We start from the raw sequence: 19,563 nt of genomic DNA, 5'->3' as shown, positions 1-19,563 counted from the left end.
GGCACTTAGAGGAAGCTATATACTTAACATGATTCTTGCCCAGTGAAGACAGGTTGATCCCACTCATTTTGGGATTGCTAATTTGCAGTTAATTAGGAAGATTGATTCTGTTCTCTGATGCATAGGCCCAACCCTAAATGCATTTTTCTGGTTTCCGTGGCACCATGCTAGTTATCATTGTCATGGTGCAAGTATAACTGAATGACATGGTCCTTCATAAAACATAATACTCGGGGAGCTTGGGAAAGCAAATGTAGTAACCCTTAGCAAACATTTTTCTGGTTTACTCTGTAGGCTAAAATTTAGTGCCATCTGCATTTAAAACAACTTTCAGATTACATTCTTTTGAGAAGGCTTATTGCAATTAGCAAATAAACCCAGAGAGCTGATTTAATCCTCAACTAAAATAACACCATTTCAGAGTCTGAGGGAAATAAAATATTGACATTTTGCTTGAAGGAACTTGTATCCTTAAATAAATGCAGTGGGCATGGCATACTTAAGCTTGTACCTTTTATAGAAGCTAACATTTATTTTCAATGTGTTATCTCTTGAGGAGATTCTTCCCCTGTACTCTCAAAATACAAGCTGGTATGAACGGATTTGGGGGAGGAGTGAAGATGTTGGAATAATCTGCAGCTAGTGTGGGCTAGCAGTAAATTGCTGCTCCCTTAGAGCAGGGAGTGGGGAAGAAAAGGAGGAAGAGCTGTGCTTGCAGAGGGGGTCTTGGGACACAGTCTTGTAGGACTGGCCTGGTCTGGTACAGGTTACACCAGGCATGTATAAAGACAGAATCTGTTCGCCTTGTCCTGTGTGATTTATTGAATGAATGGGGCTTCAAAATAGTATTTTGGATGCGTCTCTTTCCCTGTGCTTGAAAACAATTCTAGTAAGTTAAGCTTGTTTTCACACCTTCTCCTGTTTCAACCTGGCCATTTTTCCTAGGTTTGGGCTTCAATACAGTTATCAGACCTGGGGAGCTTTGGACCTTGGCAAAGACAAACCAGGACAAGTCTTGCTGTGCCTCTGTCACACCAGACTGTGTCTGGCTCCAGTGGTCTTCCTAGCTAGTCCTCTTTCTCTGCATCAGTACTTTCCCTTGCTGTTGCACGTAGCTGTAAGAGGCACACATCATCCCATCTCTATCCCACCAAAGTTACAGTTACACTGAGGTATTCTTCCATGCTCAGACAAATTTCTGGCCAGACTGTTTAAATAAAAGCACACTTTCTAGCAATTTTGCATCAGAAAGTCTGTCCCAAGTTATATGCCGCAGGAATACTACACTAATGATTACAAATTAATTAATTCCTTCATTTATCACTTTACAAAAAGCTAGGAAACTTTTCAAAACAAGTCTATGGAAAGTTCCTAGGTACTGTTCTAAAACAGCAAACAGGTGTGTTGAGTCAGTCTGGAAAAGTACAGATATACTAAACTTAGGGACCTATAGAGGGCCAGAGGCATTTTCTTATCCATTTGGGGAAGGAAAGAGATAAGGAGGATTGAGATACTTGCTGTAGAATAGTTCCCAGGCTCAGTAATTTTCCTTTCAAAATTTCAGTGTCACTGTATTCACCATCTTTCTCTAACCCTCAACCTTTCAGTTTTGCAGTCCTCAGTGCTCACAGTCCCACAAGCCACTGGTTGCTAATAAAGTGAATAATATCAAATCTGAAAATATGCATAGATGTAAGCATGCAGGGTAGCACGAGCAGGCACTGGACACACCTCTCAGTCAGTCCCATCAGCTACTTCAACGTACACATGTGGCTTGTTGTCAGTACTTGTGGTTGCAGCCCAAAAGGATCAGGATCAAAGCAAGAGCTTTCCTAGTTCAAAGCCAAATTTGTGTCTTTGCTGGCTCATTTGAATTTTTCATCCAGACTTTCATGGCTTCCTTGTGTGCTTGTAATTACCACATCTTTAAAACCTGACAATCCCTTCATATGGGCCAAATTCTTTTCTCGGATTGCACTTGTGCTCTACACAGGGGTCCAAGAAAAGATATACATATGCTCTCTACAGCACAAACTTTGGGCCTAAATTTGATCCATAAAAATGCGAATAGAAAAATAGGCAAGTTGTGAGCATATACTTCACAGACAGGAAAAGAAAGTACTTCAGAAGCTTCTGAATAGTATCCTTGGGGCCTGATATGTACTTCTAGGATCTCCAGTAGACATTAGGATAAGTAGATAGTTGAATATTTTCCCTTTGAACAGTAGATCAGCCCAAATCTGCCTAGCAAAAGAATTAAGCAGAAGCTTAATTAATCTTGCATTAGTATTTCCAGTGGATGCGTTGCAGGTTTTCTCCTGGTTTGAATACGAAAGCTCTGATCTCCACGTGTGTGCTTCTAACTCCTGCTTAGGGCTTAGCTTCCATTGATTTCCATGACCAAGACGCTGAGCACCTTTGCAACACTTCCAGCAACACAGAAGGAGCGCAAACTGGCAGCTCGAGTTTTCTCTGGGGTGGGGAAATCCCATGTAAGTGCAGAGTCAGTGAATCCAGGACTCACACCACTGTACCCACACCCACATATTCTGAATACACATAGTTTGTGGGTGACTCGCTGGTAGCGAAGATCAGATAGCAGAGTTTAGAACAGGCAGTAGGAAGCCTTAAACCTGGTGTGGAGTTAAAAGATCATGAGGCTGTAATCAGCTTTTGCTTGCTTTCTACACTCTCCTTACTAGACACAGAAATGAACCACAGGGAAGCAGAAAATTGGAAAATATTTATAGAAGGCACCAAAAAGATCTGCTTCTGATTTGAATCTTCCATGATATGTGTTTTTCAACCTCATCGTTAACTCCTCCTCAACCATGCAATCAGCAGGATAATTGCCAGCTTTTCTCAGCTTTTCTATTCCCACACTTCTAGAGGTCCTGTCCACTGTTCAGCAGTGATTTAAATTCTCTTAAATATCAGCTTATTCTTTTCCTCTGACTCACGGTTTCCTCTTTCCTCCATTTTATTTCCATTTTCCTCCCAGAACCTAATTCATGACCACCTCTGAGCAGAGTCAGCATCCCAACTCAGCTGTAGTGACTCCCATTACCCCTTACTTCCCTCTGTGTGTTTTTAAATCCTTTCCTGACCTCCAGTAGGCCTTCCTACCTTGGATAATCCCACTGAGGGGTGCTAGCTAGTCTGGGAGTCTCTCCCGGGCTTGCAGCAGCCTGCTACATTCAAATCTTATGCTCTGAGGCTTCCTCAGGTCAGACACATTCTGCAATGAATCTGACCTGGGGAAGCCCTGAAGCACAAGATATTTGAAAGAAGGATCAGTCTGAGGTTTGAAGCGGAGAAGGGGGGTGGCGGGGTGTGTGTGAGAGATTCATGTTCAGACCAGGTCTTATTGTTTCTGAACCAGTTTTTCCACTGCTAGCTAACCATCACAGGTACCCAAACCACATTGCCTAAGCTATTCAGCAGGTCAAATTACTTGTTATAGAGGTGGAAATAAGAAATAGGGATCTTTTTTTCCCCTCATTGTTTTCACCTAAAAAGTAATTTATAAAGGTGTATGTGGATGTACGCATGTAAGTGCAGTGAAGTGTTTAGAGATTACGGCTACTTCCTGCATGAAAAGAGAGAAATATAAATGTTTATCATGCTTGTTTAAAATGTGAAAGTAAGTAGTATTGATTAGGGCTGTGTGTTTGTTTACAGCATTTTGGTAGTGTTAAGATGTCTGGCTATAATTACCAGGACCTGTCCACCTGTCAAAGAGCAACTGGGTTGTTTCACTATTGTCTGCCAGCAGTAAATCTCTGTGTCCGTATGGGCCTCACACAAATGAAAAAAAAGAATACTTTCTAAACCATGCAGTTCATTATGAAAACCACATGCTTCCTAACGCTTTTTGGTTGTCATTACTCTGCCATATTTTATTATTTGTAGAATTTGGGTATGAAAAGTAACCAGGTATGATATAATTATTTTCATATTTAAAACAAAAGCCCAATAAAAATGCTCCAGCCTTAAAAAAAAATGACAGAAAATAGTTGCATTGCACAAATGAGTTCTTTAAAAAAGGAAACTCATTCTATATATAGTTCTCTTATCCAGCTATGCCTAAAATAGGACTAACTCTATCCAGTATCCCAATTACATAATAACATCTATTAAAATAAGTCTCCCTTAATGTTACGTTGCAGAGGTTTCGGAGTCCAGGAACAACCTTGCAATGGGGACACAGTGACCTTTTAAAAAGAAAAATGAAATGAAATACACTTTCATTTTCCAGAAATATGCATGAAAGTAAAAACTTGACAGCATGGAAGAACATAAGCAAATATATCTTTTTATTTGAAGATAAAAAGAAGCAGGGGCTACATAGGGAAAGGAAAAAACCTGTGAAAAAAACGGATGATGCAGTTTTTACGAATAAGCAGCTTAATGTATCTTGGCACCCACAGTAAGCCTTGTAGGAGCTCAAAGTGCCTCAGGCAATCTGTGAGCAGAATAGCAATTTTATTACTTTGTCATTAAACCAATTTCACAGCAGTATTGTTTGTTAATGAGCAGCGGCAAACGAGCGAAGATGTCACACACTGGAATAGCAGTGAGATTTGTGACCCAAGCTCAGAGCACTAAGATGGAAAGACCATGGCTATAAAAAAGGAAATACTTTGGGATGAAATGCAAAGTCTATACAGCAGAGCTTGTGTTTATGAGCTACCATTTTGCTAAGAGCTGTGAGAGAAATAAAGGTCTGGAAATATGCAGTTAAAACAGGGCCTATAAAATTAAAACCAAATTAAAGTATAGCAGAGGATTACTGCACAGGCTGTACTCTACAAAATATATTTTAAGTGATGAGGTGAAATCTAAATCAGTTTTGTTTGAATTTAGTTGGTATTTATAAAATTCAATAAAGCAATGCCAAATTCAAAACCAAAGCAGCAGCTCAGTCCTGTGGTCTCTTATCTATAAGCTTCACTTTGAAGAAATTCAACTTACCAGTACTTAATTAGCAACTTGCCCTCTCTTTATGAGTAAAGATAATGTATAGGTTTGTATATGAATATAAATACTGAACAGACATAATCAGTCTGCCTGCACACATGCGCGCATACACACGCACGCATGCATGGAGGAACCCTGATTCTGTGCTAAACAGTGAATCAGAGTCACCTAGCAAAGATAGATTATGTGTAGCTAAACTGCACCATTTGATGGGACTCTTTTTTTTTTTTTTTCCCCCTTCTTTTTCCCCCCCCTTTTTTTTTTTTTTTTTTTTTTTTTTTTTGAGCCAGGGCTGATCTTACAAAGAGATTGGGAGACAGCCTTGAGGGATACAAGAAACAGTGCCAAGCAGGCACATTACTGAGTCCCTGCAAGGCATCCCGAGGTGAGTTTGCTGCCTGAGCTGTCTTTCCACGTTTATACACAGGGAAAACTAGTTCAAGCAATGCAATAAGTGGATCAGTACAACTGACTTAAAGGAAGAGGGGAAAATTAGCCCACCATTTTGCTCCATTTGCACTGGAGATGGGGAAATAGTTTTGCTGTCAGGACTTGCTTCTGCGCCACCTCCTTTCTTTCCTGTAATAAAGCCCCACCCCATTTGTTTCTATTACAATCACATTATTTAGCATAATTATCCTCTTAAAAATATCTAGATCACTATAAATGCTTCCGTTCTTTTGGCTGTTTGCTACCCCACCCATGAGGATTTCGGCACAGTGACTACCGTACATTTGTGGAATGCTTGAAGGGCTCTGGCAAAAGAATAAATTTAGCGCATTTGTGTGTGTCTGTGTGCCTGTGTGGATCTCACTCCCAGTTTCTCACTCTCTGTGCGCGTAGTCAATTTGAACAATGTATTTCACTTCAGTTCACAGGCACGCTGACCTCTCTATCCAGTGATTAATATTTTTAGATGCTTGGTTTCATAGCTTGGTAACTCGTGCATGTTTTCTGCTATTTAACTAAGTGGGTAAAGGGGACGCTGCAGGAAATGCTCATTGTTGAGCTGTAGGCGGTGCTCACAGTTCTGGGAGCTCAGCTTAAGACTGTTTTCTGCCTGACAGGGCAAGACCCCTAGACAAATCCCTGGCTGGGTCTATGGTAGTTGGCAGCCATTCAAAACTGGTCCTCTGCCAGCAGTATTACTAGATAGCCAGACAGATCAATTCACTTTTACATTCCCGCCATTATTTATAGCACACTGTATATCTGCTCTTGCTTATGAACTAATGATTAGCAAATACAGTACACATAAAACATAAGCATTTGTTCTGTGGAAAGCTTTCTGTTGCTGATATTGCAGATAGTTTTACAGGTCACAGAGCCTTAAAAAGGATTTAAAGGGCATGTCTTGTGTAACATTTGTTCCTTTGAAAATGATGCTCCCTTCCTATTTTTCTGTAATTGAAGAGGATAGAAAGGTTTACTTGCTGCTTATGTTTCATTGAATTCTTGCATTTCCCTCTTCTCCCACAGACTTCTAAGGAAAATGTGTAGGAAGAAAGGCTTATACAGTATTATTTGCTATTTAAGAACTGTAATTCTATGTACCACTTAGGCTTTTCTTTTCCAAAAGGTCTATCAGGTGGGTAAACACAAAAAACCTCCACCTGTCAACCCTGCTCATATTTTAGAAGAAGTCAGGGCAACTGGAAATTTGTAAACTGTAGGAAAAGCCAGATGATTTGAAAATTGGTGTGAAAAATACCATACCTTTACCAGATTCTTGTGGCTGTTAAAGTACTAGATATAGTATTAATTGCTTCAGTTACATTTCTGAACTAGACTAAGAAAACTCAGCCCAAACCTAAGACCCCAGCTCCAAAACCACATAGATCTATTGGTATGAACAGATATGATCCAAAGTTACTGGCCAAATTACTCCCCAGTGTAAACACAGCAAAGTAAGTGGGTCTGCAGAATTTAAACATTTTTTAGCTGATCACTGCCAATTGTCTTATCTCAAGTTGCTGTGAGGTACTAGTGCTTATGCTTATTATACTGAACATTATTTCCCTGGGCAGTTAGTTCACAGTGAGGTGGCAAACACACTTTCACTTCTCTGAAATGAAGTTCAAACCTACTGCAGCATGTGAACTTTAAAAAGTTTCAAAACTTACCCACACTGGACTGCATGAATTCAAGATGTGCTGCTGGCTGGAGAAATGTCATATAATAAAGAAATCTGGTAACTTGGCTTCCTAAACTGTAAGCTATCTGATGCTTTCATCTGTGATGGAACATAGTGTCAATATATTCTTCCATTTGGCAATAAGTGCCTTCTGTGTAACCTCAACTCCCTTACTCAGTTCCTCTTGAGCATCCAGGTACTCACACGGAGGCTCTTTGGGAGTGCAATGCTATGACAGGTGTTTTCCAGGACACTGAGACACCTTACCAAACAGTGTAAATTAACATTATAATAGTTATCAGCATAACTATACCAAAGTGATTTTCACAAGTGAAAGGCTGGCCCAATGGAAAAGTAAAGGTAGAATTAGCTTTTCCTACCACTTAGCACCAAAAATAAGCGAAGGGGAATAGAAGTGCTTGAAGAACATAGCATCCCTAAAGAGCACATGCTCTGGTAAAATCTTTCTGCTCAGAAAAATATGACTAAAGCTGATTTGTGGATGTTCTGCACATTGTGTGATCACGTCCCCACTCAATGCACACAAAAGCCCACAATTCCTATTAAACAAGGAGCATACCAAGAGTGCTTTATATTCCCTTTGTATTAAGTGGTTTATGTACCCAAGATGTGGGTCAATGAAGAATCAGGAATGCTTGCTTGTCAAAAAACTTCCTGAGTCAGAATTTTCAAAGAGGCAGTTGTGTCTAGTGACTAGTATACAAAAGTGAACAATCCAGAACGATAGACCTTTCTGCAGCTGTCTGAAAACTCAGCTGTCTGTTGTTGTTGTTGTTGTTGTTATTTGGAGAATAAAATTGGGATGGTGAGCTCATTAGTTCAATGTTACCAATGATAAAAGAGCAATTTCCAGGTGAAACTATATGTGCTTTTATTCTTATCCACTTAAAACAAATAAAATCATAAGAGATTGATGTTAACCTTCTGCTGAGTATGGGTTAATTTAAAGAGGGCAGAAACAAGAAAATTCTACATTTCATCTTAAAAACTGCCAATAGAAGAAGAAATTAAAAAATGTGGATCATCACAGAAGAGCATTTATGCAGAATCAGAAAAATTATAGTCTAGAATGTGCTTGGTGCCTTAAATAGATTGCAATTGTTCTTTCATTTCTACTGCCTCTCTCACTTTATTCTTTTTCTTCTGTATTCCTTACCTAAATTCAATGATTGATGTAAAACACAGTCCATACAGAGTTTTCGAAGTCAAAATTCCGTATTACACTTGCATGGTAAAAGTCTCTTCTTGGCCAAGACTATCACTGAGGCAAACCTTATAAAAAATTCTTTTTTCACTGTGGGCTTCAAAACAGTGCATTTTGAAGGGGGTTTTATGGTCTTTTATCAGGCAGCATAAAATATGCTGTATTTCACTTCCTTGTTTCAACATAAATCAACAGCCAAAAACTTTCTACAGCTCTTTACATTGTCTGGCCTTGTTCACTTGTAAGCCTGAAAGTTTATAAAGGCAGTTTTCTCTGTGCAGGGAGAAAATGACATTTTACATGGCAAAAATACATTTTAAAAGTGACACTGCATTTCAAAAATTTATATATTTCATGTTGATGGACACAGTATCCTGTAAGCCAGCCAGTAAGTGCTTTGGAAGAGACCGGGAGTATTTCTGTTTCATATATTCAAAAAGAAATTAGGATTTTTCCATTAACTTTACAGCCACGTGGAACTTACTTCCTTAACATTGTACTCTTTAGTGAAGGTCTTGAATTTGGTGAGTCTGTCCATTTATATTTTCCATGATGTCTTTCTTTCTCCCAACTTTAACTTTTCAGTGCCTACTAAAGCCAAGTAATTCACTCAATGAGAGCTTTAAAAGGAGAGAAATGAAGGCACAGTAGTTCAGAATTTATTTCTACATAGAACAACATCACTTTCTGGAGGGAAAGATGAGTCCTACTGATTCCTTGAAGGTCTCATTACTCAGATATGGGGGCTGAACTCAGGGAAAAAGCCTGTCATTCAATTCCAGATAAGGCCTTTTCTTGGTTGCTTCTTATACATTTAGCTTTATTTTTGATCCCTCATTTCTCCAACTTTACTCTCTCTGGATGAAAACCAGACACTATCTTCCTCACAGGTGCCTTGGGTGGTTTTCCTGAGATGAATCTTTAGTTTAAGATTTTTTAGAAAACTCATTATGGATGTCTATTTCCTTAGTTATAATAAGCTAAAATAATTTTATTTAGAAACAAGAATTTTCACTCTTGCCGGGTAGCCCATTGCTAAGTTTAACCAAAGGTCGATACAAAGTACAAAACAGCTTGATCAGTTAAAAAGCCAAGATGACTGTTGGCTGACTTGTTCAGGAACACACACTCTCAAGACCCATTCTTCAGATGAGACCTAACTTTATTAGTCTGTCATAGCACCTACCTAACTCTCAGTCATGTTAATGAAGTTATCCATGTGCTTATAGACAGGCACACACTTAAGTAAACTGCTAAAACAGGGAGAGCAAGTCTCAACAGTCTTTGGTACATCAAGGTTTTGGAGGGTCATGTTTGCATAAAAGCCATTCTGAGGAGGAGATTTATTCCTCAGCCACATGACAATGTTTATTTTTACATGTCAAAATTCCCACTTAAGTATAAAATTTTGTTTCTCTCCAAAAACCAGACAAACCCAGAAGCAATGCTGTGGTTTGAGCATCAGTTTGGCTATAACATTTCTTTCAGCTTTGAAATATGACATGACAGCAATGCAAAATTAAAGATAAGTTCAGAATCACTCCATGAACCTAGGATGAGGTTTGCTTTTTTTTTTTTTTTTCCTGTTGAAACACGGTATTATATTAGTTTTCTGTGATGATGCTCACTGCAATTTTTTCCTACGGCTCTATTCAGAAGTTTCTGGTTTTCCTTTTGCTGAGAACTATAGTCCAGGACACCTAATTTGTAGGCTTATCAGTCATAATTCAGCAGCTTCTAGAAGCTCCATGTGAGATGTGAACCTCACTGTAGACAACATCCATTTAATAGCTGGTCAATTTCAAATGGCCCTTACCTGCTTTTATAAATACCACAAAGCACATGTCTGTTCTAGGTACATGGTTAGCTTTGGAAATCTGTAGCCTAAATTATTTAATCACCTGACAAGATCCTCACAGTCTTTCTGACAATAAGTATTAGCAGTGAAGTCACCAAAAGGATTCACTATGTGAACAGTGTGCAGTCACCAGACTGCAACACTGAGATGGAGCTGTGTGCTTCTACAGAGGTGTTAAAACGCTAAGTAATTAAACACTAAACTAGTAAAGGTAAGTTGGTGAACAACAGCAAAAGCTATTTTTTGGAATCTCATACTAATATATTTTTGTGTTATATGACAACATATTATAGATCAAGATAAGATACAATAGAGTAGCATTAAAATATGTTACGTGGGGAAGCGTAAAAATAATATAAAACCAATTTTTAAAATATCTTTTTTCTCCTAAACATAAATGTGATTTGCTGCTTTCCCAGAAAGTCATACTTGACCACCATGTAGATAATGTAAGTGAAGCAGTGGTTGGAGGCTGGTGGATTAAGATCATGTTTTCAGAGGGATTTCATTCATTTAGTCTCTCCTTCTGATTGTCCATGTTCCCATTTCCAAGCTTGTTGAAATGAGCTGGAGTTTTTCCACACATTTCAATTCTAAATTTTAAGTCAGTCCTCAAATAGCACTTGTAATAAGTTACCCAAACAGCATCTGCAGGGCAATACATAAAGATATGGTAGAGTTACCCGCAAACTGGGAAGGACCTTTGTAGACATGTTGAAAGACTGGCAATTTCTACCCATCTCTTGCTTTCTTCACGTGTCATGACATGGAAAGAATAGCAGGGGACTGCAGATACCTGCGGCATCACCTGTAACATCACAGAAATGTTACAGTCCTCAATACTCTTCACCACTATGTGAAATCTCAGACACATCTGTAAGCCATACTACAAAACATGTACTTGATACAGGTATTTTATGTTAACCTCAGGGCACAGATTTTATGACTGCATACTCCAGTAACTTTGAGGCATATGAATGGTCTGCCGTGTATTTAGTGACTTTACCGATTTAAATGACTATGGTACAGTAGTAATGCAGGATATAACACTATGGTGATGATACAGAGGGGAAATATTTTCACAGACTCTCCTCCAGTAATACCCTTATCCATGTTTTCTTGATGCTTGGTTTTAATAGCTTACTCTGACCCTGACTTTGTACAGCAACTTACTCCCAAGAAACAGTCATTTATGGGGATGCAAGCTACCTGAAAGATGAGTTGTCTCAGTGGAAACAGAGTCCTCTTTGCTTACACTGGCATGCTCAGAAAAGGATACCAATATTCTTGTCTCCATCCACTGTAAAACAACCAAATAACATCATTGTCAAACAGATCAGAAAATGCTCTGGCATACACGCTTCACGTTTGCAATGAATCTCCAGGTTAAGAAAAATGTCATGACAATGAAATGATGATTGTTTAAAATAATTTGTTTACTTATAATCTTCAAATATATATGAGAAAAAATTCTCTAAAAGAAAAAGAAAACAGATGCATTGATGTTTACCACTTACAACTTTCCTCCAGGACCCAGTATTGACTGGGCCTGCGATTTCCATTACTGTAAAATATGATACAAAATCTGGGGAGATACTGGTCTGATGACACTCGCTGCTTGTCCCAAAGTAAATGAAGAGAAATTTTGTAGATATTGAGAGACTTTACATAGTGCAAACCCAGGAACATCAGACTTATGATTCCTGTGACAGGCCTAGAACTAGGTCCCTGAAAACCGCTGGATCATAGAAGGTGTGGTTTGGAAGGGACCTTAAAGATCATCCAGTTCCAACAACCCTGCAACAGGCAGGGACACCCTCCACTAGACCAGGTTGCTCTAAGCCCTATTCAACCTGGCCTTGAACACTGCCAGGGATGGGGCAGCCGCATCTTCTCTCGGCACCACCTGTCAGTGCCTTGCCATGACACAATGAAATATTTCTTCCTAATATCTAATTCTGCTTATTGTTCTTTTGTTGGACTCAGGCAGTTTGGTTCTTCCACTGGGAGCCAAAGTGGATTGACTTTGCTGTTCCCCTCCATGGTGCTCATTAGATAGTTGATGGGTTTGGTTTGTTTTGTTTTGTTTTTTTTCACATGAGTCACTTGCTACAAAGAATTTCAAGTTTATTTGCTTAATAGGACATGCATCTAAAATAAGTCCATGAAAACAGGCCTGGATAAAAACTACACAGTGCTGAGATGAACCAAAATGCACAAGAGGTTATGCATTTCTCATCCTAATAGACAAAAATAGTTGATTTGCCTGCTGCCACAGTTTCTGAAGTCTACATCAACAATCTTCTCTTTTTTAACCAGAAGCTCTAATAGCTCCTATTCAACCACGATAGTGAAGATCCCACATTTTATTGTGCTCTAAGTCCCACTTCTTCAACACAAAATGTGGGTTTGCCCAACCAAACACTTCAGATGCCCCACTTTTCTGTACACACTATGGAAGTACAGTAAGCTCCTCCTTTCCCTGTATGTTGTGCCCTTGAGCTTTCAGTGGCTGATTTTTTATTTTCTTTCTGATTACTGGGTTGGATTTCTTTTTGCTGTCTTCCCTTTCTGTGAGGGAGCCATTAACCTAGACAGTCATGAGGACATAGTGATTTGTCTGTCTACCACTTTGGCACAGTGTTTATCTCATGGATAAGGAAGTACTTCACATATAAAAACATTTGCAATTTCAGCCCTGAGTTCTAGTTCAGTTCATATTAGTACTTGCCAAAAGTCAGTTACCACCATTTGTTTTGTGACTTGTGAGAGGTGAATTGGTGGGTCTCAGAATACACATCGTACAGTCAGAATTAACTGGCATCCTCTTTAGTAGTCACTTAAGAGGGGGGTCCTGAAGTTGAAAACAACTATTTTTTATTTAGAAATTAAATATAGGAAATCAAAAGTACAGAATGAAGACAACATTCTTTTTGTTGATTTTCCAAAAGCAGTAAATCCACACTTATAGGAGAAGATAAAGATGATAAGAAAAAAAAAAACAACAACCTGGACAACAATAATCAATGAAACACACAAAAATAAAGAAAAAAGAGAAGAAGAAAAAAAATCATTCAATTCAAATAATGAGGTAAAATGCTCTTTTATGTTCCATTGCACGCCCTGCAGCAACAATAACATCCTTTTGAGAATCAAAAGTGAAATCCAGGCATTCTTAGCTCACAGGAAAATATGTGTTTTGATTGAGCATTTATATGAGATTAGAATTCTTAAATATTGGGCTAATTATACACACACACACACACACACACACACACGCAAAATCTTAGAAAGACTTCTGAAAAGTTACATATGAATAACAATTGCAGAAAAAATTGTAAACCAGATTCTAGTACTTGTAGCTACTGCAGTCAGGCTTTCCACCATCATCAGAATTTCAGAAGAAGATAAATCCTGTGCAGTGTAAATGCATGGATATGTTAGTGTCTAGATACTCTTATGCTCGTCACAGTCAAATTGTCACAAAACCAATAGAAATTGTATCATGATAACAAAAGGAAAATGAGAGGTGAGATGGGGAAGAAATAATTAAGATCATTAACTGATAGGAAACTGAGCATCAGGTAGACTAAGGGCTTGATGATTAGTAAAACTGTAGGGATAGCATGGAATATGTCTCCGAGGCATAGCAAAAGCAGAGTTTCCTACTTTGCCCTTGTTCATTACGGTGATATGTATTCATTACTGACCACTATCTGCTATATGTTGCTATCATTTCCATGCTGGTGGTTTCCATGGCTTGGAGAAGGTGTTAGTAGAAAAAGAATAAATTCTAAACTTCACTCCTTCCTACTCTTTCTTTATTTGCTTCTGGAAGAGCAAGTCTTATACCCTCTCACTTCTTTTCATAGAGTCATCACCTACAACTAATTGATTACATGTTAATAAAGAGAATATGTGACAGATTCAGAAACCAGGCACAATTCACTTGAACCCAAACCCCTACTTCAGTCTGCCCTTCCTTTGTGTTGCCACCAAAGAGTAAAATAAGCATCCATCATTCTCTTTCCAGATTCACGATGATTCTGAGTTTCTGGCTCCTAGGATTTTGCATTGCACATTTGCACTATGCAGTTTACAAGCTGTTATTTTAGCAGCTGGTGGGACCTCCATTGGTCGATTATCCCCTATTCTTGCCAAAGGATGATGATGTATTAGGTCTTTCCTCTTTCTAACTACCATGGTAGTACAATGAGCAAGTATTCACACTTCTTTTCCTGATAATCTATTGGTATAGATCTGTGGCTTCCTTTTAACGTCTGGTTCATTAGATGGTATAAATGTGTGTAGCATTTTTAGCTGTGGTTGAGGAGAGCAGGGAATGTCAAGGTTAAGGTTTATTATGACTGTCATGTTCAGGAATGGAGAGCTATATGCAATTTCTGCTCTGAGTCTCTGCGCATAACTCCAATTGACACTGGAGTTACACATTTACCTGAAAGCTGTTTATTGCCCTGTGAGTACTCCCTGTTCCTATGGGTGATCAGGACAGAACAGAGTACCAATTATTATAAACCTCCTTGAAACTTTCCGTGAAGCTGGGTTAAAGAAATGATGCTATGGTATTTAGAAATGTAAAACACAACAGACAATAGCTCTGTCCCTAAAACTACACACACACAGTAGTTACTCTAAGAATATTCAACAGTGTCATTTATTATGTAGTGGGCACTATACAGTTGCCCTCCCCTGACACTAGCAGTACAAGCGGTTCATGAGGGAATAAACCCCTGAAAGCTTGGTTGCAATTTACTTCTTTACTTCCTGCACATAGTAACAATGCTAGTTGAATTGGAAAGCATTTTAAAATTCATAAATATATAAGTAGCCATTATCTAGTGGAAAACATATGTCTGACTATAGAACCTGATCTCTACTCAGTTACTCAAATTTTAAACTAATGTAACTCCATGGTAATCAGTGAGGGTACTGGTGTGCAACTGAAGTAGCATAAGTCAGATTAGGTGTTTTAGTACATGTAAGGGTCATTTTGCTTAAAAAGAAGGCCATCATTTTCATTGTGTGTTTATTTTGGGTACCTTAATCCAAATGGCCAGAAAAATAGAGGCACTCAGAATAACCGGATACTTTTAAAACCTGTTTGTACTGTGACTGACAAAAAGCTGAGAATATTTAGCTACATAACCCTTTGGGGGGGGGGGGGGGAACATGCCATATGTATGTTCTTCCTTTTTGTGGGGTAGAAATTTGTTTTTAAATTAACTAAATTTAGCTGCTCAGTAAATTAATAAGGCAATGATTTCAGCTCGAATTTGTTTTGAAGGTTAAGACAAAACTCCATAGATTGGTTAATGGAAAGTGAAGAACAGGATGATCTTTATATGTTCATAAATGCAAACAGTTTAAGACCAGAAGGAGATCATTAGAGCCTTCAGTCTTAGCTCTTTTCAATTTCATCCAAATCCTCTCTGCACTGAGCAGACTTGAGTTTGGCTGAAGTTGTCTTTTTCTTAAAAAAAGGGCACTCCATCTCAATTTTTCTGAAAAGTGTTGACTCCTAAAGTGTTAATCATTACCCTGTGTATTAGTAAAGCAAGTGCGGAAAGCAGAATCAGCAATGCACAATGTATAAAGACAACAATCCTCCCCACTGCCCTCCCAACTCCTGTGCACACCCAGCACCATAGCCTAGGGGATGAACATAAGAGTAACACAAGACTGGTGTTATTTGCACCCTTGTGATAGCTAAGCTTTTTGTGGAGGGTCTGCTGTGGAATTTCAAAGACAATAAGTAAACTTGCACCAGACAAATAAAGTTCCATTCCTTTACATTTTAGATGTAAGACATTAAACAGAGACAGTGTCATTCAATCTTTTATCAAGGTGACACAACCCCAGAAAGCTTTGATGATGTCTATTGCAAACCTCATGAGGATTTGAGTAGGAAACAAAATCTGATTAGTTTGTTTGACTGGCCTTTCTAACTACATGCATTCAGAAAGGGGTTTGGTACAATTCTCTTCCCCTCTCTTTATTGTGTGGTTTGCTTTGTTTGCTTGAGATTAAAACTGCCATTATGTGAAAGTGTTGTGTGTATAAATAATTTAAAAGATAATTCTGTGGGGATACTAATAATACATCCCTGCTTTCTCTAATAGCAACTCATTACCGTTCCGAGAACTAGTATTCCATAGGAATGGTTACACAACATGACTGTATCATCGATACTGTGGATGTTGACAGCAAAATAATTTTTACATCTATTTAATTAAGTGTATTTTCCTTCTTTAAAAAATGCCCTTTTGTTTATGACATGCACCACTGCTTTAAATTCTCTATAAATACCCAAAGGCTACTTGAGTGGAGAGATGGATGGACAGTTACATCCATCTGGTTTTATCTATCTTAAGTGTTTGGATGTGATACCTTTCCCCAGTAAGAAGCCACAATGATACAATTATCTAACAATGCACGATTACTTCTAAGGGCAATCTAATCAGTTAATAGTTGTTAATAAATACAAATGCACAAAGATAATAAGTGGGTCAAACTGTAAGAGTCCTACTCTGTTCACTCTCATTTAAAAGAAAGAAAAAGCTTGTAATTGGGCTTCTCTTACTTTTACCCCATTGTTTTATAAATTGCTTTGCCACCCCTTCATAGCAAACAGTAGTTTTGAGTAGGCCAACATCAAACCCAAGTTGTATGCACTTGGGGGTAATGATAGTGTAGCTGCTCTTTAAGGAGTCAGTAAGTCCAACAGTTGAGTCTTTTTTGTCTTTTTTTATATTTGTTGTTTAGTCTCCAGTAAATGAATGGGTGCTGTCAGTCTGAATGACTGTTGCTTAGAGAAATCAAGCTTTTAACTGTGCATCCTGGGGTCCTTTGGAAAGTCATAGGGCAAGCAGGCACTGTTTAAAGCAGTCATAAGTAAAAGCCTACTCCATGCTCCATACACAGCAAACAGTGAGGATTAAACAGCTCATGAGATGTAGTGGCCACCCTTTCACACAGATGCACACTATTTCACAACTTTTATTTCTGGACTGTATTATGGAGAAAGATACTGATTATAGATAATCACAAACTGTTTAAAGCTATATTGTTTTATTGGGGTTTTTTTGTTTGTTTGTTTGTTTTAATAAACATTGCAGAGCTTTATCAAAACCATATTCACTTCTTCTGTTTTAAAGTACAGCTACGTTGTTATGATTCTCAGGGCAAATTATTTAGACATTAAAGGATGTATAGTCCATGCAAACAAAATGGAACACAAGAACTGGGAGGAAAGCATAGTTATAATTTTAAAATACTGTGAAAAGCTTCACACTAATGACTATAGAAGAGTTAAAATTACTGATGAGATGGAATAAGTCACAGCTGCAGCTACTGCAGAGATTGTTTAGCTAACAAACTATTACAATAAGCAGAGCATTGTTTAAAATAAGTTCATGTTTTAGATGGTATCATTTTATATAGATAGGTTTACAACCTGGCAAAAAAAAATTGACAGTGAACCTAGAGCAACATTACTCTCTCAGACATTCTTAAATATAAGTCTTACTTCTCTGTACCCATCTAGGACTACTCACACATTTATTCCCACTGCCCAAAATCCACACAAATATCCTAGTGTTGCTCTTTCTCTCACACCTCCAGTGCCTACCTCTCTTCCTATCTCCACCTCAACAAGACATCTCTTTTGCTTCTGTCTTCATCTCTTCTCACCTTGACTATTGTAGCCCCCTTCTCTCAAAACTCTTATTCCCAATCCTTCCTCTGCCCCTCCACATGTCAAATGCTGACACTTCCTTCTCACACGCACATCAAAGTCATTTCCTACTTTGGGCACTTCAGCAGCCTTCCACCATTCTTTTCTGGATCAATTTCAAAATTGCCTTTTTTTAAAACAATGTCAAAACCTACTTCATCATAAATGTCTCTATTTTATATATCTATATATTCTCCTCTCTACTGTCTAATGCTGCCCTCCCCTCAGATCTGCGATCTCAGTTGAAAAATCCTTCCTCTTTGCCATACCTGCCATCTAAAGAGCCCTTCTGTATCTAAAGAGCTCTTCTGTACCTAAAGAGCCTTTCTGTATCATTGGCTAGCCATATATTTTCTCCTTTGCCTGTACATACCTCTTAATTTCTCTCCATGGAAACTGATTTGGGACTGAGTTCATGAGGAAGATTAATACTGTATGGCATGCTTAAGCAGTTATTATAGAACCGTGTTATATTGGAAAACCAGAGCATGATCTAGGTAGCACTTGGGATAAATTTGGCAGGACAAAATGAGGTTTTTTTCAGTCTAGATGAGAAACATGTCCACAAAAATTTTCACTTACCAATTTTTTACCTGTATTTACACCTGAAAATGAAATGTAGTCAGCTGTCTTAGCTGCACATCTTTGTATCTAATTTGTCCTAGCAATGAGGTATTTGGAACTGTGAGATTTTTGTTTCAAATTAGGATGTGGAATTTGACATTATGATATTCTCATATTTGTTGTTTTGGAGACCCTAGTTTCTTGGACCAAAGGAAGAATGGTCCTCTAGATACATGATTTCCCTTTTTTTTTTTTTTTTCTTGATTGTGAATACATGTATCAGGCATCAAAAATTAGCCAACTAATCAGACAACTCATCTCAGTAGAACTGATTGGTGGTTAAAGGACATTCATCAAGTACTGCTGGGTTTTTCAACTCAGGCTTCTGTCAAAACCCATTTAGAGGGCTAAATTTTTCTTTGGTTACTGACCACTACATTTGTTTGTATTTATTTCACTGACTTAGAGAGCTAATGAATTTCCTGAAATGTGTCTGAAAACTCAGGTGAGACACCACAGGCTATGCTGTCTTAGGCTAGAATTTACTAAGATTAAAGCAGATGTGACATGACTAGGGTCTGCTAAGCCTCATGTTGCTTATAAAGATATACTTTACATTTTTTATGATTACAATAATGCAAAAAAAAAATGTGGATGATAATATAGTCACATTGGAAAGACTGAATATAAAAACTGAGGAAGAACCAAGGAAAGGTGTCGTGGTTTAAACCCAACCACAAACCTCGTCCACTCACTCCCCCCCTTCTTGCCCTCCCTCTGCTCCTGGAGGGACGGAGAGGAGAATCAAAAAGAATGCAAATCCCACGGGCTGAGATAAGAACAGTTTAGTAACTAAGGTATAACACAAATCACTACTGCTACCACCAATGATAATAATGATAAAGGAAATAACAAGAGGAATGAATACAACACCTCAACACCAGTTGACCAATAACTCGCCCCACTCCCCCCAGCCGAGCACCGACCGATACCTCCTCCAAACCCTGCAGTCCCAGCCCTTCCGGGTAACTCCCCATTACATCCTGGGC

General features: G+C 38.4%; 1 protein-coding gene across 7 annotated transcripts in view; it reads left to right on the top strand.

Moving 5' to 3' along the window:
- The window catches only part of MEIS2 (Meis homeobox 2), a 174,255-nt gene that overhangs the window by 133,791 nt on the left and 20,901 nt on the right, over nt 1-19,563 (top strand). The window contains exon 10 of one of the 7 annotated variants that reach the window (XM_065686591.1): nt 5,267-5,338. The exons of the other annotated variants lie outside the window; for them this stretch is intronic. Within the exon in view, the coding sequence (XP_065542663.1) occupies nt 5,267-5,276 (10 nt within the window). The 3' untranslated portion in view covers nt 5,277-5,338. Of the gene's footprint in view, nt 1-5,266; nt 5,339-19,563 lie in introns of those variants that run through there. 7 annotated transcript variants of the gene reach the window in all.

The sequence above is a fragment of the Lathamus discolor genome, chromosome 6 (assembly GCF_037157495.1).
Source record: "Lathamus discolor isolate bLatDis1 chromosome 6, bLatDis1.hap1, whole genome shotgun sequence".
In the NCBI taxonomy this organism is placed as follows: Eukaryota; Metazoa; Chordata; class Aves; order Psittaciformes; family Psittacidae; genus Lathamus; species Lathamus discolor.
This window is presented reverse-complemented; position numbering and strand designations above follow the sequence as displayed.